Here is a 24,578-nt window from a genome sequence, read left to right on the forward strand (position 1 = left end):
TAAATAGGAATGTTTACCATGGTTATTCTGTCCCTGTTCTAGTACTGTTTATTGAGTGTGTGTGTGTGTGTGTGTGTGTGTGCACGCACGTGCAGAGGATAGATACCTTGTCTTTGAAATGAGAAGCTTTATCGTTTTCTAATACAGAGACCACCAAGCATCATCCACAGATGCTGAACTTTGAGACTAATGCCATTACTGAATAGAACTTTTAGATTATTTCACTTGTGATGGGATTGAATGTATTTTGTAGCATAAGTTGAGTGAACTGTAAATTAGTGACTGGAAGAATGGATTGCAATAATCATTGGTGCTGTTCACCAGTAAATTTGGTTTCCTTCTTTCTGGGCAAGTAGTAGAATTATACTTCCTGCTCCTTTGGACATTGCACACCTGTAAGATTTGCTGTTGTCAATGAAATGTGAGTGGAGTTGACCTGTATAACTTTTAGAAAGAACCAGTTTGCCATTATGCAGGAGATTGGAGCATCCAAAAGCTATCTGATTGCGTGGTGAGAACCACTGGTAGTGAAGTGTTCCTGCTTCCCATTGCCGCCTTTCCACCACCCCTTCACGAACATGCAGAAAAGCAGGAAATACCATTTTTTGTTAATCCATTAAAAATTTCAAATTCTTTAACTGTAGTATAACCTAACCAATCTTAACCAATGTAGATCACTGTAAAAGTGATCAGGAAAGGTACAAAGGCTGATCATCTGGACAATTATAAATGAATGGAATTTTAATTTATTTTTATTTTTGTCATTTATATGATTATCGTTTGTGTTTTGCTTTTAGATTACTGTACTTATGTCCTTACAACCTAGGGGTTTATTGAGAGTAATTTGGATGTTAAATGATATAAATATTCCTTTCAGTTTGTTGTTTATATTTTATCTTCATTTTCAGATCTTTTCTTTTTCTCAAAGTTTGAAATTCTTACCCAGTCAGATCAGTGTTTTCCTTTTTGAAGACATAATGGTCTGAGCTAGTAGATCTATAGTTGTTCCTAGGAAAGCTGGTAGTTTAAGTTTGAAGTTGTTGTGTATGGCTAGAAAATTGAGAAATAGGGGCACCTGGCTGACTCTGTCCGTAGAGCACACGGTTCTTTTTTTTTTTTTTTTTTTTGAAGTTTATTTATTTTGAGAGAAAGAGATAACGAGTAGGGGAGGGGCAGAGAGAGGGGGACAGAGGTTCTGAAGTGGGCTCTGTCCTGACAGCAGAGAGCCTGACATGGGGCTCCAACCTGTGAACGGTGATATCAAGACCTGAGCCGAAGTTGGATGCTTAGCTGACTGAGCCACCCAGGCATCCTGAGCACATGATTCTTGATCTTGGGATTGTGAGTTTGAGCCCCATGTTGGGTGTGGAGATTACTTAAGAGTAAAATCTTTAGGGGGTGCCTGGGTGGCTCAGTTGGGTAAGCATCCTCTTGACTTCAGCTCAGGTCATGAGATCCCCAGCATTGGGCTCTACACTGACAGCGTGGAGGCTGCTTGGGACTCTTTATCTCTGTCTTTGCCGCTCCGCTGCTTGCATGCATGCTCTGTCTCTCTCAAAATAAATAAACATTAAAAAAACTTAAATTGGTAAAAAAAGAAAATTGAGAAATAGTTAAACTGGTGCACCTGGGTGTCTCAGTTGGTTAAGTGTCCAACTTTGGCTCAGGTCATGATCTCATGGTTTATGAGTTTGAGCCTCACATCAGGCTCTGTGTGCACAGCTCAGAGCCTGGAGCTTAGTTCGGATTCTTTGTCTCCCTCTCTCTCTGCCCTTCCTCCCTGCACTCTGTCTGTCTGTCTCTCTCTCAAAAATAAACATTAAAAAAACCCCACAAAACAGTTAAACCACTCTTAAATGCAAATACGCATTTTTTTTAAATGTATGTTTATTTTGAGAGAGAGCATGTACGTGAACTCGAACAGGGGGGAAGCAGAGAGAGAGAGGAGAGAGAGAATCCCAAGCAGGTTCTGCGCTGTTAACACAGAGCCCTACCCGGGGCTCTATCTTCTCATGAACTGTGAGATCATGACCTGAGCCAAAATTAAGAATCTGATACTTAATCAGCTGAGTGACCCAGGTGCCCCTGCAAATACATAGTTTAAGAAATTAATATAACTCTTGAATTAAGATTATGGTTCTTTTTGGTCTGTATTAGCCTGTGTTTTTATTATAATTTCTTTCCTAGTATAATACTTTTTCTTTTTGCTGTTGTTCCTTTGTGGTATATGTCCTCAGAAGTTGGCACAGTAGAGGTGCCTGGGTGGCTCAGTTGGTTAAGATCTGACTCTTGGTTTTGGCTCAGGTCATGATCTCACTGGTCATGGATTCAAGCCACATGTCAGGCTCCTCCCTGGCAGGGTGGATCCTGCTTGGGATTCTTTTTCTCTGCCCCTCCCCCTCTCGCATGCACTCTTGGTCTCTCTTTCAAAATAAACTTAAAAAAAAAAAAAGATATTGGCAGAGTAGGAATTTGAAAGTATGTTGAATTTAAAATTTCTTTCATATTTTGACTTTCTTAATGGTTTAGTACTCCTATTAGGAATTATTTGAGATATCAGGATTTTAAAAAAAAATTTTTGTGAAAGTACAGTATCTTTACTAGAATAGGAAAGTGTTTTATTGAATGAAGGCTTAATTTCTTTTAAAAATTTTAATTTCTTAAACCACATAAAATGTATTTCCTTTTAGATAAGTGATGAAGAGAGGAGTCTCCGAGAACATGAGATTATTGCTTCATCAACCTCTTCGAGTGCGTCTAAGTCGGAGTTGGAGTTGGAGTCAGTTTATAAGGTACATAAACTTTTAAAATACTTCCTGGGTTTTGTTAAATATATCACATTGAGCTTTATATATGTATTTAATTAATACAGTTGTATAGCCTCTGGTCACTGTAGCTTCTCTCTGTCCTGTGCAGAATTCATTTTCACCCCACTGAGGGTGTGCCAACCCTTCTGTGCTGGGCTGTCCTCCTACATAGCCTACATACCCTTGTAACCTTGTTGGAACTCTGACCCTGCCAAGGCAGACCATTCTCTTCAAGAAATACTCTGCTCACAATGCTTAGGCTTTTACACGTCACGCTGAGTTGCACTGGCAGGAGTACTCTCCCCTCCTTGAAGTCTACTTGACTTCAACACTTCGTTCTGGATCACTGCTGTGTGATAGCCTTTTACATCACTCTTGGGCTCTGATGCCATGCTTGGACTGTCTTCTCCACCTGCACTCTTTCTTAATTCTGTTTGGGCTATGATGCCATCTGCCTACTTGCTCTCTCATGGCAAGACCTTCTTTAACCTACTCAGGTTCTGACCTCTTGAACCAGGCCACTTCTGCTGCCTTCTATTCCTCAGCACAGGTACCTACTTTGCTTGCACCCAGTGAACAGCTTTTGGACTGAATAATTCAGAAGGGGAAGGGGGAGAGCTGAAAGTGATTTTAAAATCTGACAGTTGTAACACTACAATTTCCTTTGAAAAGGATGTACTGATTATTGTTGGTGAGTGCCAGTAGTTTAAAATCCTGCTTCCACATTAGCTCCCTATTTAGGCTTCCGCCTTCTACTCATTAGGCCACCATTCAGTAAGCTTCCCAAACTTAGAGTATGGGAATCAACATTTATTCCTCCCATACCACACATTTCCCATAACTGCCTTCACATCATTTTCTGCTTCTCCTTGGGCATTTTTATTTCCACTGTGACTACCTTAATCTAGAATCATGGAATATTGGAGCTAAAGAACCCCTAAGGGTCATTTATACCATCCCTTTCTCCCCTTCCCCCGTTTTGTAGATTTGGCCACCATGGTTTAGAAGCATTCACTAAATGTGTAGAAATCATAAGTCTGGTCAGTCACAGAACTTGGACTAGAACTCATGTTTCCAAACTATCCCCATCTCTTCCCTGCATCATTGAAATAAACCCTCTAACCTCTTCCTCTAATATGTTCTGTGTAAGTTGTTTGGTGCTGTGTCAGACACATACCACCCTGTAGAGCTGTTTGACTTCCCATATGTGTCTGTCTTGTTTTCCCAACTATGTGATGAACTTTAGGACTGTGATGAACTTTAGTAACAGATCTGTTAAAAAAAACATGATTTGCTTATTGGGTGGTGGTATTGGATATATGGAAGAATCTTAGGCATATTGATTTAATTCCTCTAAAACTTGGGTGACTAGGCAATTTGGGGATTATTTCTTTCACCTGATTTTTTAACCTCATTTTTAAAAAGAAAAACTATATTGTAGAGAGAGGATGATTTTCAGTTTACTAATACCATATTCTGCTCATATCATAAAATTTTAGGGTAGGTCTTAGGATTTTAAAAAATCCAAGTGGAGTGGTATTTTTTTTTTTTAATGGTATTTACTGGCAAATACTTCAGTAGCAGAACTGAACACTTACTATTTCCATTTCTTGGTATTGAGATTAGCTTTTCCAGTATAGTTTTCTGGAGAAAGAATGGAAACAGATGAAGAAATTTGGAATTACTTTAGTAATTTTCAGCACTGAACATATTGTATATAGATAATAGATGCAGAATAAAGTTGTGGAAAATGTCATATGAGGGGAATGCAATGTGCTTAGAGGGCTTGAGTTGAGAGTTTAAAATTCTGAGGATTTTAATTTGTAAATTCATGAGTTAAGAGTAAAATAATGCATACTAAGTTATTTTTCAAATCATCTACTCTGAAATGAGCACATTTTTGGCTGTCATCTCTTCCTAATGTTTATTGTTTAGCTTTAAAAAATAGATTTTTTTTTTTTTTTTTAATCTGCTGGGACAAATGAATTTCTCGCAGGAAGTATTTTGTTTAGACTTAGTATGTATGAAGACTTAGAAGGATTTCATGACAGGTACCGACTTACTTTCCCTTTTTCACATGAATTCAGATCCCTTTTGCTGATGCTCTGGATTTGTTCCGAGGAAGGAAAGTCTATTTGGAAGATGGCTTTGCTTATGTACCACTTAAAGATATTGTGGCAATTGTCCTGAATGAATTTAGAGCCAAGCTGTCCAAGGCTTTGGCAGTAAGTATTTCACTTTATTTCTGTTTTTACTTTATGTCCACATACACATGTTTTAATTATATTCCCTTGGTAGTTTTGTTCTACACTTCTTAAGAAATAAGTTAATTTAATTTTTATAACAACATTCAAATTGCTTATGATGTACTGGTAATTCTGGAAGCACTAAGTTTTTATTTGTTACTGCCCATAATTAGTTTTCTTATCTTTCTCATAGTAATACTAATAGTGAGCTGATTAATTTTGTGAGAAGCTTCTATGGGTTATGTCTGCAAGGTCATGCCTTTTTTCCTTGGAGATGCATTTCATATAAGGCCCTTCACATTTGTTGTGGCCTGTGGTGTATATAACACCTAGATTTCTGTCCTAAATTGGTATTTTGTGTCAGTAGAGGGTAATGTAGAAGAAAGTCTTTATATTAAGTAATAAAACCAGTGATATGCTAGGGCTGCAGTAAACAACCTGCTGAATGCAATTGGTGGTAGCTGTTTGAATAAATAACACGATCAGTGCTTTTCAATGGATTTGTTGCAAGTGTTACAATTAAGTGATAACATCTTAAAAAATATACATGTTTTGGTAGGGGCTCTGAACACCCCACTTAAATCACTGAGTTGCTCATCCAGACAGAAAATCAGTAAGAAACAGTGGCTTTGAATGACACATTGAACCAGATGGATATAACAGATTTGTTCAGAATATTCTATCCCCAAATAGCAGAATGCACATTCTTTTCAAGTGCACATGGAACAGTCTTCAGAATAGATCACATTAGGCCACAAAACAAGTTTCAACAAATTCCAGAAGATTGAAATCATGTCATACATTTTTTGGAGTCACAGTAATATAGTACTAGAAATCATCACAGAAAAACCTCGGAAAGAACACAAATACTTGGAGGTTACATACATGCTGCTAAATAATGAATGGGTTGACAAAGAAATAGGAAATCAAAAGATAACATGGAAACAAATGAAAATACAGTGCCCAAACTTAGGGGATGCAGCAAAAGCAGGTCTAAGAGGGAGGATAATAACAGTAGTGGTCAAGTCAAGAAGAACAAACAAAGCTGAAAGCCAGTAGAAGAAAGGGAATAATAAAGATTAGAGTGGAAAGAAGTGAAATAGAGACTAAAGAAACAATAGAACAGAACCAGAGCTGGTTCTTTGAAAAGATCAACAAAATTGATAAACTTTTAGCAAGACTCAAGAAAAAAAGAGCAAGGACTCCTATAAAATCAGAAAGGAAAGAAGTAACAACCAACACCACAGAAATATAAAGGATTGTAAGAGAATATTATGAAAAATTATATGCCACCAAATTGAACAACCTAGAAGGAACAGATGAATTCCTAGAAGCATTTAACTTTCCAAAACTGAAACATGAAGAAATAGAAAATTTGAGCAGACTCATTACTAGCAATTACATTGAGTTGGTAATCAAAAAACTCGCAAAAAACAAAAGTCCAGGGACAGATGGCTTCACAGGCAAATTCTACCAAACATTTAAAGAAGAGTAAATATGTATTCTTCTCAAACTATTTCAAAACATAGAGGAGGAAGGAAAGCTTCGTTCATTTTATGAGGTCAGCATTACCCTCATACCAAAGATACTACAAAAAAGTACTATAGGCCAATATCTCTGATGAACATAGATACAAAAATCTTCAACAAAATATTAGCAAACTGAATCCAACAGTCCATTAAAAAAAATCATTCACCAGGATCAAGTTGGATTTCTTCCAGGTATGCAAGGGTGGTTTGATATTCACAAATCAATGTGATAAATCACATCAAAAAGAGGTAAAAACCATATGATTGTTTCAGTAGATGTAGAAAAAGCATTTGAGAAGTACAACATCATTCATCATTAAAACTCAGTAATACAGGTTTAGAGGGAACTTACCTCAACATAATAAAAGCCATATAACAACATAATACTCTGTGGTGAAAAACTGAGAACTTTTCCCTTAAGATCAGGAATGAGACCAGGATGTCCACTGTCCCCCTTTTATTCAGCGTAGTTTTGGAAGTCCTAGCCAGAGCAGTCAGACAAGAAAAAGAAATAAAAGATATCCAAAGTGGTAAGGAAGAAGTAAAAATTTTACTCTTTGCAGATGACGTGATACTGTATGTAGAAAATCGGAAAGATTCCACTAAAAAACTACTAGAGCTGATAAATGAAATCAGGAAGGTCATAGGATATACAACTCATATTCAGAAATATTGCCTTTCTATACACTAATAATAAGTAGCTGAAAGAGAAATTAAGAAAACATTTTGGTTTAATTTTTTTTTTTTAACGTTTATTCATTTTTGAGAGACAGAGCGTGAGTGGGGAAGGGGCAGAGAGAGAGGGAGACACAGAATCCGAAGCAGGCTCCAGGCCCTGAGCTGTCAGCACAGAGTCTGACGCAGGGCTCGAACTCATGAACTGCAAGATCATGACCTAAGCTGAAGTTGGATGCTCAACCGTCTGAGCCACCCAGGCGCCCCAAGGAAACATTTCTGTTTATAATCACGCCCACATGCTGATATAGCTGAATTATACACATTTAGGTAATCTCAGTCAGTGATTAAAATGATTTATACCAGAAAATATACTTTTTAACTCCAAAGGAAAGGTTGGCCTATACTTCTAACTGTAATTAGTATAGCTTAAAAAGAGCCACATCACGTAATCTTGAAGTTCTGAATCAAGTACCAAAAAAGGTATTTGAAAAAACAAATCAGATAAAGTGCTTAGGAATAAACTGAACAACAGAAGTGAAAGACTTGTACTCTGAAAACTGTAAAACACTGATGAAAGAAACTGAAGATGACATCTACAAAGGGGAAGATATTCCATGTTCATGGATTGGGAGAACTAATACTGTTTAAATGTCCATTCTACCCAGAGAAATCTACAGAACTAATGCAATCCCTATCAAAATGCCAATAGCATTTTCCGTAGAACTAGAACAAATAACCCTAAAATTTGTATGGAACTATAAAAGTCCCCGAATAGCCAATCTGAAGAAAGAGCAAAAAAAGAGGTGTCAGAATCTCAGATTTCAAGGTAGACTACAAAGCTATAGTAAGCAAAACAGTCATATCCTGGCACAAAAATATAAATATTGATCAATGGAACAGAATAGAGAGTCAGAAATAAACTCATGCTTTGATGATCAATTAATCTATGACAAAGGAGGCAAGAATATACAAGAGGAAAGTCTTTTCAGTAAATGTGAAAACTGGATAGCTACATGCAAAAGAATGAAACTGGACCACTTTCTTGCATGATATATAAAAATCAATTCAAAATGGATGAAGGACCTAAATGTGAGACCTGAAACCATAAAAGTACTGGAAGAAAACGGGCAGTAATGTCTTGGACATCAGCTGTAGGAACATTTCTCTAGGTAGTTTCCTTTGGCAAAGGAAAGGAAAGCAAAATTAAACTATTGGGACTACACCAAAATAAAAAGCTTTTGCAAAGCAAAGGAAACATTAACAAAACTAAAAGCCTTCCAAATGAGAGAGATTTGCAAATAATGTGTCTGATAAGGAGTTAATGTCCAGATGTATTAAGAACTTAATACAACTCAACACCAGAAAAATAATCTGATAAAAAATGGGCAAAGAATCTCAATAGACATTTTTCCAGAGAAGACATATAGATGGCCAAGAGATACATGAAAAGATGCCCAGCATCACTCATCATCAGGAAAATGCAAATTAAAACCACAATGAGATATCACCTCACGCCTGAGAGAATGGCTAAAACCCAAAACACAAGAAACAAGTATTGGCAAGGATGCAGAATAAAAGGAACCCTTGTGCATTGTTGATAAGAATTCAAAGTTGTGCAGTCACTGTGGAAAACACTATAGAGTTTCCTCAAAAAATTAAAAATAGGATTACCATATGATCCAGCAATTCCACTACTATTTGCCCAAAGAATATGAAAACACTAATTCAAAAAGATATATGCACCCTTACATTTTGCTACATTATTTATAATAGCCAAAACATGGAAGTAACCTAACTGTCCATTGATAGATGAATGGGTAAAGAAGATGTACACATACACGAATATTATTCAGCCATGAAGAATGAAATCTTGCCATTTGCAACAACATGGATGGATATAAAGGGTATAATGCTAAGTGAAATAAGTCAGAGAAAGACAAATACCATATGATTCCACTTAATGTGGACTTTAAGAAACCAAAGGAAAATAGAGACAAGAAGCAGGCTCTGAAATACAGAGAACTAATTGATGGTTACCAGAGGGAGGGTGGGTGGGGGTTATGTGAAATAGGCGAAGGGGATTAAGAGTATACACTAATCAAGATGAACATTGAGCAATATATAGAATTGTTATATCATTATATTGTACACCTGAAATAACACTGTATGTTTATTATACTTGAATAAAAATACACATTTTGCAGTATTGTTAATAGTAATAGTTAATAGCCTTTTAATAGGAATTTAGTTTTTAAAAATACTATTTTTGGTACTTGGTGCAGAAGAGAACTTTAAAGTTGTGATGTTACTCTTTATACCTATACACACAGTAGAATGATAGGCCAACCTTTTCTTTTGAATTAAAAATTGTTATATTTTCTGGCATAAATAATTTTTATTACTGACCGGGGTTACCTAAACATGTATAATTCAGCTATTTCAGCATTTGCGAAGACTAAAATATTACCTGTGGTTTGACTGATAAGGCAGTTAATGAAACCACCTAGTATCATAGGTGTTAACTAACTTAAATCTTCTTTCTCTCTAATTCTGTATTTTTCATATTTAAAAAATCCTCAGTATAGTTGATGTTTTTAAGTAGTTTCTTTAGTTGTCTGTGACTTATGTTGGACCATCATCTATTTACAGATGAAGATAGTGTCTTTCACTGCTATGAATCTCTGTGGCAAACACTGATGTTTGCCTCCTGGTTGCCCATTCCCCTTGTGTTATTATTACTGGTTTTGTTCACCCATTTTTCTCTCTGCTGACATTTTGGACAGCACTTCTTTGTGTTAAACAGCTGTATACTTTTCAGGATGTTGGGCATCTCTAGCTCTAATTTACTAAATGCTAATAGTGGCCCTCCCCAGTTCCCATGACAACCAAAAATATCATCGTACATTTGCAGAAAGCTTCTAGAGTATTGGTAACATCCCTGTGCTGATTTTGAAAAGTTTTGAAAAGATTTTGAAAAGGAAAGTTTTATTTTCTTTTTTTTTTCTTCCAAATTGTTAGTCTGTGTACATAGCATATGTAATTTGGCTGAAAATTTGAATTGTTCGGGTGCTTCTGAAAGAAAGTTTTTCTTACTAATAAAAAATGGGCACATGCATATTTGCTATTCAGTTTTTTTTCAGTTTATCTTTCTAATAATTTAATGTAGAAAGGATATGTGCAGGTTTTTGCAAAGTTTATTTTTTTGTTTTGTGCAGAGGATGCAACCTCTAAATATACTGAGGTTAAGGACAAACTTTTTTTTTAAAGTTTATTTATTTTGAGAGAGAGAGGGAGAGGGGCAGAGAGAGAGGGAGAAAGAAATCCTAAGCAGGCCTACACTGACAGCACAGAGCCTGCTATGGGGCTTTGAACCCAAGAACCATTAGATCGTGACCTGAGCCAAAACCAAGAGTGGGATGCTTAATTCACTTAGCCACCCATGTGTCCCAGGGGCAAACTCTTTAAGTTCTTAAGTTAGTAATATCTTTATTTTTTTCAGCAAATTGCATTTAAGTTTTGTATCTTGTTGGTAAAAAATACAGCATATGGGGGTACCTGTGTGGCTCAGTTGGTTAAGCTTCTGACTCTCGATCTCACGGTTCATGAGTTTGAGCCCTGCATCAGACTTTGCAATGACAGCTCAGAGATTTCTCTCTGCTTGGGATTGTTTCTATCTCCCTGTCACTCTACCCCTCCCTTGATTGCACTCTCTCTTTTTCTCTCTCTCAAAATAAATAAATACACATTAAAAACATACGTAACATATGAACTTTGAATTCCTTTCTGTTGCTTCCCTCCTGCTTATTCTTTTCTCCCCCCGAAATAACTTTAAACAAAATTGATAATCTTTTACAATTTTGAAATTGCAATTCAAAAACAGTTACAAGTAAAAAACTAGCTTTTTGCCACAGCCATTTGAGAATAAGTTCCCAACCTGATGTCTCATTACCCCCCAGTACTTTAGGGTGTAATTCTTATAAACAAAGATGTTCTCCTATATAACCACAGTTCACCTTTCAAAATAAGCACATTAGCACCAATACATGACTACCAGCTAATCCCCAGACCCCATTCAAGTTTCACAGTTGCCTCTGTCATGTCCTTTATTTCAGAAGGATCCAATCTTCTATTGCATGTATTATTTAGTTATGTCTCTTTAGTCTGTCTGGAACAGGTTCTTAGTTTCGACTTTTATGACTTCGTTGCTTTTGAAGAAAATAGGCTAGTTACTTTGTAGAATATTTCTGTTGGGATTTGTTTGATGTTTCTGCATGTTAAGAGTCAAGTTATACATCTTGAGCAGGAATATCATAAAACTGGTGATATGCTGTTTTTATTGGATCCTGTTAGGTAATCCACGATTTTGATTCATCTCAATTCTGATTGACTTAGTGTATTTTCTCATTCTGTTGTTGAGAGACATTTGGTTTTGTTTTCTTTCTTTTCGTTATTACTAATACTGCTGCTCCAAACATTCTAGGACATTTTTGGAAAACACAGTTCTGTTGTTATATGCCTAGGATTGGAAATGTAGGGTAAATAGGGTATGTCCATGTTCCACTTTAGTGGATTCTGACTTAATTTTAATGAATTTGTCCTATAGATAGTTACCGTAGTCCCATCTTGTACCACCTTCTGCTTGCTCATGACACTCCAGCCATACTGGCCTTTTTTATTCTGCAAAAGTGCCATGATTGTCTCCTGCCTAAAACACATTTTCCTCTGTATTTGTTCAGCTGGCTCCTTCATGTTAGATATAATATTGTTATTGTTTATTTCTTTGGTAATTGTCTACCTCCACTACAAAATAAGCTTTATAAAAAAAAATTTCATCTATCTATCTTGTTAAGTACTGTGTCCCTAGTACCCAAAACAATATGTGGGTAAACAGAAAGTTATTAAAAAAAATAAACTATTAGCTGAAAGAACTGGCCAAAACTTCTAAAATTGTTATGTGAGGCAAAGAAATATATCTTTCCTTCATTCTTTTTCCCCTAACTAGTTATCAATTCATTGTATCTCAGCTCCTAATTCAACCTTTATGCCTCCTCTGTAACCGGACCCTAATATAATTTTTAATATTTGCTCAGTTTAAAAAAAATATAAATCCCTTGATAATACAACTCCTTAAAAAGATACAGTTAGGGACGCCTGGGTGGCTCAGTCAATTAAGCATCCACCTCTTGATTCAGCTCAGGTCATGATCTCATGGTTGTGAGATTGAGCCCCGTGTCAGGCTCCACACTAAGCTCTCTCCCTCTCTCTCTGCCCTTCTCCCTCACTTGTGCTCTCTCTCTAAAATAAAAAAAAAAATGGTATTAATTTATTAATATATACTGTTATTAAGCGTTATATAATGTCCAGCTTACAATTTTGTCCATTCAACAAGCATTTTTTAAACATATGTCAGGTTTACTATATAAGTGCCTTGGTACTAAGGGAGATGGGAAATTTATGAGACAGGGCTTTGACCCTTAAGAACTATCTTATCTAGTAGGGGGAGCTAAAGTGTGTACATTAAAGACTCAGTGACTAGGTTGGTAATGGGGATTGTCCTGATAGTTTTGTCTCCTCAACACAGGGAATTTTGAGAAAGGATGGAATTGACGTTGGCTTTAGGTGATTTGCTATAGGGAGATGAACAGTTTGCAGAGAGCAGTAAAGCTAAATGATTGGGTTGCTGGAATGTCTGGGCTGTGTTTGGGGACTGGTTAGTGGTTTGTTTGCTTAGATTTAATGCCTGTGATGAATAGTAGAAGATAAACTGTAGCAATGCATATCACTAGGCTAAGGAGTTTGAGTTTTAGTCTGTATGCTAATGGTTTCCAGACATTTTTGGTATACTCCCTGTTAAAATATCACACATCTTTAATGTACAGATGTAGATATTAGAAAAGGGTGCTTTTAAAAAAGAATTAGAAGAAAATAGGAATAGATATTTAATAATTTCTTTCCCTATCTCAGTAGGTCATCTTTCATTATCCATTTTGGAAACAATACTGATAAATTGCTGGTGTTACCATTGGAGATGTGTTTTAGCAATAGGAATGTAAGAGCTGTTTGAGAGAGAAAATGATTTTCGTATTGGGTGTGTTGAATTTCTTGGACTAATAGGGCGTTCTAGTAAATCTGGGTTGAAACTTAGAAGAGTGCTTGGAGACGAAGACATTGATTTGGGAGTCACACATGGTTGTGAAGTTTTTGAACACGAAATAGTGGGTTCAATTTCTAAGAAGTAAAGAATAAAGAGAGAAGAGGATCAAATACCAAACGATTTCAAGGTTGGGTGTGGGGATCAGTCAGGTGCTATGAGTTGGATACCACAAATGAACAAATCAGTCTTGGCTTTTTTCACCAATTGTATTTTACTTTACAAAATGAGACTTTTGGCACCATTCACAGAATAAGATTCAGTAACAGTTATTTTCTTGTCTTAGTGAAATATTCTAGATTTTTGATAGAAAGGTTTTACTCACTGAGGAAAATCAGTAATGTATATGAAAGTGCTTTTTTTAAAAGTTGCAAAGTGCTGTATATTTTTTAGATACTCATTTGAAGGGTTTAGTTCTTGGGAAGAATAGTATTTTAAGAGGTTTTGACTTTTCTTTTTATTTCCCCCAATAGTGCTTAGTGCAGTTTTGCATTTTGTGTTTATGGAAATTATTGGTGGCAAGAATTTTAATGAACCACTTATTTCACGTTTTCTTTGCTTTTTGCCAGGAAATGTTAGCGGTACATATACACAGATTTCTTTAGAGCAGGAAGGGATTTTAGAGCTATGTGGTAATAATTTGTGCTTTCTTGCCCTGATTCTTGGTGACTAGAAGGCAAACTCTAAGTTTATAGATATCAGTGGGCATGCTTTCTTGTCCTATTATGTATGGTAGTACTTTAGTGCAATGCTTTCTTATTATGAGAGGCTCTCAGTAAATACCAGCAATGTCTCTTCATTTTGCCCGTGAAAGGTTAGCCTCACAAAGGGTGAATGGTTTATCAGAATTCATTCAGCTAATTAATAAAGGACCCAGGTCTCCCCAAGCTCGTTAAGTCCAGTAGCCTTCCTTTTTGCTACACTTTTTTGCCTCTCCCCGGCCCAGTCAAATACCTCTGCCCTTCTACTGCTTTCTCTCACTTGCCCTCAATAAATATTTTCATTACGTGTTTTAAATGTAGAATTCACCAGGGTAGAGATCGAGCCATACTCTACTTCTCCATTGTAGGCATTGTGCTGTATTCAGCTTAATTATCTTTGAAGCCTGTCACAGTGCCTTGTGCAGAAAAGGTCCTCAGGATCTGATGAAGTACCTTGTGAGAACTGCCTGTTTATATTTTCTCTGGCTATATCGAGGAAGCTAAAGTTAAATTGAGGTTGCACTTTAGTGTACGGTTTATAAAAGAATTAAATCTTGATAATGTGTTAAGTGCAACTGTTTATAACCTCAAAACACTTCTGAAGAACTCCTTCAGTTGGCTGCAGTAGTTAACTCTTTTGACGGTTTTCCTCTGGAGTATGTAAGATATGAATTTTGTATTTTGTTTAGAAACTCTCATGATGCAGCATAAACCAGGCTTAAACTCTAGCCACCTTGAGAATATCAGCTTCATTCTTCATAGTTGGACTAACTCTCTAGAGTAATTCTTAGGTTACTATTTTTGTGGTCACCTCTTGTCCTCTGTGCACCCTACCTACCCCCAGTCACAGAAAAGATCCCTCCTACACTCTTTCATAAGTACTCCTGTTTCTCAGGTCATTTATCATATTTAAGAATTACAGTTACCCATTTTAAGGCTGTAGCCTAGATTGGTTAGAAAATGCCATAAATTTATGCCATTATTTATGGTTTACTTATTATTTTTTTGCTCAGCTGCATTGCTTTAACTGATATCTGAGTATACTGAAATACAGATTTTTATCCCTATTACTTACTTGTGATGAGAAAATAGCAGATTCAGTTGCTAGGAAACAGCTGAATACTGAAATAGGTTTTTTTTGGGGGGGATACTTGTAAATTCAAATCTTTGACATTTTTACTCTCTTAGAGCAAAAATTTATTCAGTCACTGCAAGGAAAGACGCATCACCTGTTAGTTTTCCAATTTTTAAAAATATGAAGTATTTTTATATTTTATTTATTTTTTAATTTTAATTCCAGTTAGCTGACATATAGCATACAGTGTTATATTTAGTTTTCCAGTTTAAAAAATTTGCACAAGGGAGCTCGGAATATGAAAAATGTTTGAGGATTGATTAGATGTTTAGAGTGTAATTTGTAACAGTGACTGGGCATTGAAAAGTACTGATTAGACCATTTGGAATTTTAGTGTTTTTTTTAAATGCTTGCTTTATTTATTTATTTATTTATTTATTTTTGTTTATTTTTGAGAGACAGAGAGAGATAGAGGAAAAACAGAGGAGGGGCAGAGAGAGAAGGAGACACAGAATCTGACACAGGTTCCAGGATCTGTGCTGACAGCCCCAATGTGGGGCTCGAACTCACGGACCGTGAGATTATCAACTGAGCCGAAGTCAGATGCTTAACCAACTGAGCCACCCAGGCGCCCCAATGTTTTATTTATTTTTGAGAGAGAGAGAGCATAAACAGGGGAGGTGCAGAGAGAGAGGAGAACAGAGGATCTGAAGCGGGCTCTGTGCTGACAGCAGAGAGCCCGATATGGGGCTTGAACTCAGGAACCATGAGATCATGACCTGAGCTGAAGTTAGATGCTCAATGGACTGAACCACCAAGTTGCTCCTGAATTTTAGTTTTCTTAAAGGTTTGAGTCATCATTAATGAAAGAATGAGAATGGGAGGGAGATATATATAAAACATACACAGGACACAGGATTTAACCAAAGTAAAATATTATATTAATTAAACCAACTTTGTCTGGTAGAAGTAGGATTGGCTGCATCCTGTATTTGCTCTTTTACCTATAATACTTAACATATGTGCCAGATAAAGTAAATATTAAAAAGAAGTATTTATTTATAATCAGGTTGGCTTTCTTTTATAACTAGATGTCATTTAATTTTGTGATAGTTATGTAATGTTTACAAAAAGATTTTTATTCACATTCAGTACGTTTTCTTGAGTGTTCACCTTTGGCCAGGCAAAAACACAGGTATGATTAAGCTTTAGGGTGCTCAGAAAGTGTGAGAGGGAGCAGCAGTGGGAGAGGGATATAAATGGCCATGCTACACTGTGGTCAGTAAAAGCAAAAGTACAGAGGTTGCATAGAAAAGAGAGGGATGAATTAGTGTGGAGATCTCAGAGTTTCAAAGAAAATGTCAACTCTGGTCTGGATTTTGCAGAGCTCTTTCTTAGATATGAACAATTCCTTGACCTTGTCTTTTTTGGGGAGTAGAAGTAGGGGATGGTAAATGAGGCTGCTGTTATTTTTCTTCATTTTTTAAGTTCCCTCTTTGTCCATACCCATGGCTGACAACAAACCCTGGCATTTCTCATCCTGCCCACTCCATTCAGGCAGACGAGTACTGTCCATATACAGTTTCTAATTCTGTACCTTCAAATTTCACTGCTTGTCTATTTAGTTGCACACATATATTTGAGGAACTAGTCAGGGAGTGCAGAATCCATCTTCTGATTTACATGCATTGTGAATCTTCTGCCTCAGAAATAAAAATCTTATTAAGGCTTTACATCTTTAGCTAAGTGATACAGAACGCTGTGAACTCAGGCAGCATATACACTAAAATTGGGGTGGTGTGGAAAATGTTATCTAGAATGTTCTAGGAAGCATTGTGTAAGTTCAGAGCACTTCAGATAAAACATCATTTTCATATTTGATGTTCAAATAAAAACATCAAATGAAAATTGTTCTAGACTCGTTGATACTAGAAGTAATCAAGGAATGATAGAATTGCGAATAACTAAATGCACAGGTTTGGTTTCCCCTACATTTTTAAGGAGGCATTAACAGTAGGAATAAATGTTTTATGAGCCTCTTGCTATTTGTATAAAATCCTTTTTGTTTTTATCATTTTATACTTTTAGGGTACATTTTAAACCTTGATTATTAGGTGACTTTGTGTCTTTATACCTACATTTTAAATTATAAACTTAGCAGAATTATGAAACTTGAGTAATATGGAAAGCATTGAAGCTGTGGTTTAAGAGCAGTTATGGCTCTTCTTTATGAAACTATGATTTTGTCCACATACAATACTATATTTGTTGAGTTGCAAAACAGGTGAGCAGTGTCAGTGAGCTTACTAAATTGAGCTATGAATGAGGTAATGATCTAGAAAATAGAGAACTGAAACTGGAAGAAGGTACAGAAGATGGATTTCTTTGTCATAAATTTGAAAACAGAAGAATAGCAAGCAAGATTGCTAACCAGAATGTTATCTTCTATAGCCATTCCATAAAAAATCTAACAGTTATCACATTGACTATGAAAGGCTAAAATAATGAAAGAAGATGAAATAGTATTCAATCTTTGAGGAAAAAAACAAACTAATACAGTTTTGGATTTTGGCAGGACAAAATCCCCTGTAATCCCAAAGAAAGAGAATAACAATTTGCATTTATAGTCTATTCTTCCAAGTAGCTTAAAGCTTTGTAAGTACATTTTCATTAGTCCTTCAGACTACTTTTGAGTTTTGTTTAAAATATTAAGAAGGAAATCATCTCTACTTCTTGAGGATGGCTCAAAAAATTGTGTACTGAAGGTCCTAGAAATTACTTCTTTATCTTGATAATTTCAGTGTTTTATGTGTTTCCAATTTGATTTCTTAACACTTTGACTAAGGGATTTATTCTTCAGCAAATATTTATCAATTGCACGCTGTAGGTTGGGCCTACGGCAGGGTACAATGTTTTCAAACTGTATTTTCCCCTTGTATGATGTAGTGTGGAGTCATATTTCTTTTCAGAGGTCAAGAGCCTCTGAACTTTACTTACTTCAGCTGGAGAACTGGCTTGCTGGGTTATGTGATTGTCGTAGTGGTGATGGAGGCAGGTTTCTAAGTTTTTTAAGCACTTACTCTATACCAGACACTGTTTAATTTGTTATATGTACTACGATTTAATCCTGTCAGTAACATTATGAGGTGGTTATTAATACCATGGTTTTTGCAGATGAGGAGACTGAGGCTTTAAAAGGTTGAATAACTTCTCCAGGACCCCAGTGCTGGTTAGTTGCTGAGCCAGAATTACAGGCCAGTCCACCTGAATCCATAATTTCTCTGCTCGTGATCTTTAATGATATCTTTCTCTGTGGGAAGTGACACTAGTAGGATTCTTTTTTTCCTTTTCCTTTTGGATGAGTGTAGATGAGCATAAAGGTGTCAGTCAGCCCATGACTACAGAGTAATGGCAGAATTGGGAATTTACCGGTTAGAAATACCTTAAACCAGTTAAATATCTTAAACTTCTCACGTAGGAGTTATTTTTCTTACTCACCTTGAGATAGGTGTTTGCTCACTCTACTGCAATGGCTTAACAGTGTCAGTGTGTGCTTTTTAAATCCTCTTAATACTTTTCCTCACGATTATTGTCTTTCAGTTGCAGGATTCATGGCTGCTTAGCTTTGGTTTTCTTGTGTTTGTTAGGAAGATCGGCTACTTCTGCTCCTCTTCATCAGAGGAGCAAGAGGAGCAAATGTTTTCTTAGAATTGTTATCCTTTGCTATTCTTCTCTAGCAAATTCTATTTATTTCTCTAGCCAGAGCTGTGTTTCATGGCCTCTTTTGTTTTGGAGGGCACATGCTTTATTTCTTCAGCCCCTTTTGGTAGAAGCAGGCCAGGGAGTAAGGGCTTGATTGAATTAGCCTGCCTACGTGTTTGCCACAAGATTGATCAGTTCTGCTGAATTTAGGCGAGATGAAACAAATTAATATTGGTATAATGGCGAAATGATCATCACAATAAGTCTAGTTACTATATATAGTTACATGGTTTTTTTCTCTTAGAATGAGAACTTTAAGCTCTCTAGTCTCTTAGGGAAGAGGACCTCATAACTGTGTACCTGGTGGGCATGAACTGTATTCTGCACTGCATGGTGGGTAGTACCAGGAGTTGGTACTGTTGCTGATGAGTAACTGGAACATACCTTTAGGTTTGGGTGAAAGGGTTGGTCATCTTCAGCAAGGTGTGAATAAAGGACAAGGCTTTGGAGGAAGAGGAACTTGGACTTTATTTTTGAGAAAAACTGGATTGAGAGAGAGAAACTAAAATCAAGAATGTGTTGAATTCTTGGGGCGCCTGGGTGGCTCTGTTGGTTAAGTGTTGGACTTCCGCTCATGTCATGATCTCACGGTTGGTGAGTTCAAGCCCCGCATCCGGCTCTGTGCTGACAGCTCAGACCCTGGAGCCTGCTTCAGATTCTGTGCCTCTCTCTCTGCCCCTCCCCCACTCATGTGCTGTCTCTCTGTCTCTCTCAAAAATAAATAAACATTAAAAAATAATCTTTCTTAAAAAAAGAATGTGTTGAATTCTTGGGTAGTTTGTGTGTTTCTGGGGCTCACTAATAAATTATTAGCCAGTCCTTCCCCCCCCTTCCCCCCCGTTTTTAGCAGGTGTTTTTGAAATGAACATGTAGGCCTTATTCTTATCGTTTGAATCACTAAATTCAGACTGATTAGTCTCTTGAGTGATGGAGTGAGGGTAAGTCACACTATCCATTTACTCTTGGGAATGGATAGGTGCTGATCATTTCTGCTGTCGTGTCCCCAGTTGACAAGTATGGCTGTAGAAGGTGGACTGGGAAGGAAGAAAAGCGCCCTCTTCGCTCACCAGTGCAAAGGGAAAGTCTGCGGACAGTGAAGGATGTTGCAGCAAATGCAAGATTATTGTCATTCACTTTGTTGGGTCTCAGTGCCTGGCAGGTGACAAGGTAGCCCTTAGCTGTATAAGTTTCCCCTCACTTTAAAAAATAAGTTCCTTTCTTTATGGTTCTTTTATGGTAGATTGTTCTGTTGAATGAGGTCCCTTAATTCATTGTTGTTTTAGATTTTAGAACAGGCATTTTGTAGTGTCTTTGTTATGTGTCTGTGTGAGAGAGAAAGAGAAGAGGGAGGGCGAGAGGGGAAGGAGAAGGAGAGAGAAAATACGTACTTTTTCTCAGCTTAATCTTGGATGCAAAAACTTAAGTAGATATTCCTAATTGTTCAAACCTTCTGTCTGAGTTACACTGAGATTCTGACTCCCACTTTCCCTACTCATCCTACAGCGTATCCATCCCATGTCTTACATGCCCTATACTCATTTTTTTATTATCACTTACATACTCCATGAACTTTGAACCTGATGTCTTGTGTCTCTCATTTATATTTTTCCTAGTTTTTTTATTGTAAAATACACATGACATAAAATTTACTGTCTTAACCATTTTTAAGCATACAGTGTAGTGGTATTAAGTGCATACATACTGTTGTACAGCCATCACCACGATCCATGTCTAGAACTTTATCTTGCAAAACTGAAACTACGCATTAAACAGTAACTTCCCATTGCCCCTAGTTCCCAATGCCTGGCAACCACCATTCTACTTCCTTCCCCCCCCCCCCCCCCCCCCCCTTTTCTCCCCATCCTCAGCCTCTGGTAAGCATTGTTCTACTCACTGTCACTTGAATTTCGCTTAATTTTTTTTTAAAAAAGGTTTCACATATAAGTGAGATTATTCAATATTTGCCTCTCTTTTCCTGGCTTACTCATTTAGCATAATGCCTCAGGAGTCATTCATGTTGTTACCAATGGCAGGATTCACTTCTTTCTTTAAGGCAGAAAAATATTCCAGTGTGTGTGTGTGTGTGTGTGTGTGTGTGTGTGTGTGTGTGTGTACATATATACATACATACACAGAACATTTTCTCTTTCCATTCATCTGTTAACAGACTTTTACATTGTTTCCATAATTTTGCTATTGTGAATAATGCTGCAGTGAACATGGGAGTGCAGATGTATTTTCAAGATAGTGAGTTTATTTCCTTTTTTGATTTGAATGTGGTGTTGTTTTTTTTTTTTGTTTTACCTCCAAGTTATTTAAATTCCAGTTAGTTAAGATATAATGTAATATTGGTTTCAGTATAGAGTTTAGTGATTCATTACTTACATATGACACTTGGAGCTTACCACAAGGGTCTTCCTTAATGCCCATCACCTATTTAACCCATCTGTCTGCTCCCCTCCCCTCCAAGTAACCATCAGTTTGTTCTCTATAGTTAAGAGTCTGTGTGTTGGTTTGCCTCTCTTCCCCCCCTCCCACCCCTACGTTCATCTGTTTTGTTTTTTGAATTCCACATATGAGTGAAATCATATGGTATTTGTCATTCTCTGACTGACTTACTTTGCTTAGCATAATACTCTCTAGCTCCATCCATGCCATTGCAAATGGCAAGATTTCAGTCTTCTTGTTGGCGGAGTAATAGTCCATATCTATACACACCATATCTTCTTTATCCATTCATTAGTTGACAGACATTTGAGTTCTTTCCATAATTTGGATATTGTTGACTATGCTTCTGTAAACATTGGGGTGCATGTATCCCTTTGAATTAGTACTTTTGTATCCTTTGGGCCAATACTTAGTGCAATTGCTGGATCATAGGGCAGTTCTGTTTTTTGAGGAACTTCTGTACTGTTTTCCAGAATGGCTGCACCAATTTGCATTCCAACCAACAGTGTAAGAGGGTTCCCCTTTTGGAATGTGTCTTTGACAGTAGACTACCTGTCATCTTTATAAGATTTTGTAAGAAACTTACTCTTTTCCCATAATGTGAGTTTAATATATTCTTTGAAAATGCACTTTTTTTTTGGTCCCTCTTAACTCTTTAGTCATATTTCTAATTGTGTGTTTCTTTCCTTTTTCTTGTATCTTAATTATTTTACTTTCTCTCAGTGATAAATAAAGCAAGGCAAGGTGGAAAGTGAGGTGTGGAAGAATTTATTAGTAAATAACACTTAGTCTTTAGTTGAGTAAAATGAAGTATTTATGTTAATATTATTTAATGAAAATGTGAGAAATACAGGAAAAAGTTGTTTAGTGTATTTACTGTAGGGCTTTGTATCTACCATATTTTATTTTGGGATTCTGTTGCATTAATTTGTTTAAATGTTTCCCCTGTATCACACTTTTCCATACTTTCTGTCCTTATTGTTTCCTAGTTAGTATTTGGTGTATAGATTGTACTTGAAACATGTTGGCCTGAATATTGTCAATGTTTTCCTCAACGGTTTCTTAAATTTGCCTTGAAAGAAGTATTAATATATATAGTATATTATATATATTAACTATCAGTAAGGGATATATTAATATATAATTATAGAACAATTTATCTCAATAAATATATTGTTAATATTTCTTAAAAGAAATATCAGGGGCACCTGGCTGGCCTGATCACTAAAGCATGCAACCCTTGATCTTGAGGTTGTGACTTTGAGCCCCCAAGTTGGATGTAGAGATTATTACTTAAAATCTTAAAAAAAAGAAATATCAATATAATAAAACCTGCACTGGCAGGAGGAAAGTTATCAGTATGGCACAGTAAAGTATGCTGTTCAGGTAAGATGGTAAATAAGATGCAACTTTGCAGACGAAATTGCATAATAAGTTATATGAGAGAATAAATTAAGGATATGGAATCAGCTGAGAAGTAGATTTTACTGCACTTTGTAAAGTATAAAGGAAGAAGAAAGTCATAGTTTATAATCTACAATATATTTTAAATTATTGAAGCTGTAATTGACTTTTGAAGATACTGCAGTTTCATCAATGGGGAAATTGTACCTGGTTCTGATTTGTATGGCAGGTAAATGTCCAGTGAGGAAAGCACTTATGTACTCATCTTGCAACTGTGGAAACCCGTGTGGGTTCTTTTTCTGTTTCCAGTGGTGAACCATAGTTGTGTTTCTTATTGCTTGGTCACAACTTTTCTTTTTTTATTGTGATTTTGTGGCCCAATATAATTTATAATTCTCCACTTCATGTTGTAATTTCTGCATGTACCATTGCTAAAAGTACATAATGCATGAGTGCTGTTTAAAAAAAAAAATAACAACTTATGAATCGTGCTTGTTATTGGACTAGCCAACAATTTGACATTTATTTTGGCGCCAGTACGTTCTCAGCTTCTGAGAATACCATATATTTGAACTCATCATTTTATTTAGAAAGAAGAAATCAGTATTAAATAGAATATTTTTAGTGTCTTTAAAAAAATATGATTATGGGACTTTTAAGGTTTCATATAGTGTCAGATGATTCAGCTACACTCTTGGCTGGTTGTTTATTATGTTATTAGAATACTTCACATTTTGGATTTAATTCATAATTCCGTGTTGGACATTAATATATGGTTCAGTGTGTAAACACGCATGCATTTACATACACTCTCCAATTTTACTTTTTAAACTGTTTCACTCATGGCTCTGCTATTATTGTTATAATATTATGGTGAGCAAGATTAACAACTTCTGGGAAAATTCAACCAAGAAGGCAGTAATAGGTAGTTTGCTTTAAAGTACCTTAGGTCTATTGGGCAGAACACCTTCAGTTAAGATATAATAATGTCTTTTGGGGCATCTGGGTGACTCAGTAGGTTAAGTGTCCTACTTCGGCTCAGGTCATGATCTCGCAGTTTGTGGGTTTGAACCCTGCCTCAGCCTTTGTGCTGACAGCTCAGAGCCTGGAGCGTGCTTTGGATTCTGTCTCCCTTGCTGTCTGCTCCTCCGCCGTTCTCTCTCTCTCTCTCTCTCTGTCTCTCTGTCTCTGTCTCAAAAATAAATAAATAAATAAATAAAACATTAAAAAAAGAGATAACGTCTATTATGTAAATATGTAATTCTTTATTAAAGAAACATCCAAATGTTGATTATATTTTACTTTTGGTAGAGAAGACTTAATTTAAGAATTAGGAGAAAATAGGGAAGCCTGGGTGACTCAGTGTTAAGCATTTGACCCTTGATTTAGGCTCAGGTCATGATCTCATGGTTTGTGGGTTTGGGCCCCGCTTCAGGCTCTGTGCTGCCAGTATGGCGCCTACTTGGGATTCTCTCTCTGTCTCTCTCTCTCTGCCCCTCACTTGCTCTCTTTCTCTTTCTCTCAAAATGGGTAAATGAACTTAAAAAAAAAATTAGGAGAAAGTTGAGTGTCATAGTTTAAGTTCTACACCTTTTTTCCTTCTACTGTAAGCTTTGTTAATAGAAAAGTGTTCTGTCCTTTATATGCATTGCAGGCTATTTTCTCTTTCTGGGTCATCCTCTGGAAATTGTTAAAACTCCTATTCCCAGGTGTGTGTGTGTCCCTAAGGGAACAATGTCAGTTATCCTCTTTGCTCTTATTAGTCTGTTTGCTTTAA

At 36.4% G+C, this 24,578-nt stretch overlaps 1 protein-coding gene across 2 annotated transcripts in view; it reads left to right on the forward strand.

The window, feature by feature from the left end:
* PRIM2 (DNA primase subunit 2) overlaps window positions 1–24,578 on the forward strand; it is a 342,309-nt gene that overhangs the window by 58,943 nt on the left and 258,788 nt on the right. For both annotated transcript variants that reach the window (XM_049652857.1, XM_049652858.1), the window contains exons 6-7: window positions 2,691–2,792; window positions 4,895–5,032. In XM_049652857.1, coding sequence (XP_049508814.1) covers window positions 2,691–2,792; window positions 4,895–5,032 — 240 coding nt within the window. The remainder of the gene's footprint in view (window positions 1–2,690; window positions 2,793–4,894; window positions 5,033–24,578) is intronic.

Source organism: Panthera uncia (assembly GCF_023721935.1).
Source record: "Panthera uncia isolate 11264 chromosome B2 unlocalized genomic scaffold, Puncia_PCG_1.0 HiC_scaffold_24, whole genome shotgun sequence".
Lineage (NCBI taxonomy): Eukaryota > Metazoa > Chordata > Mammalia > Carnivora > Felidae > Panthera > Panthera uncia.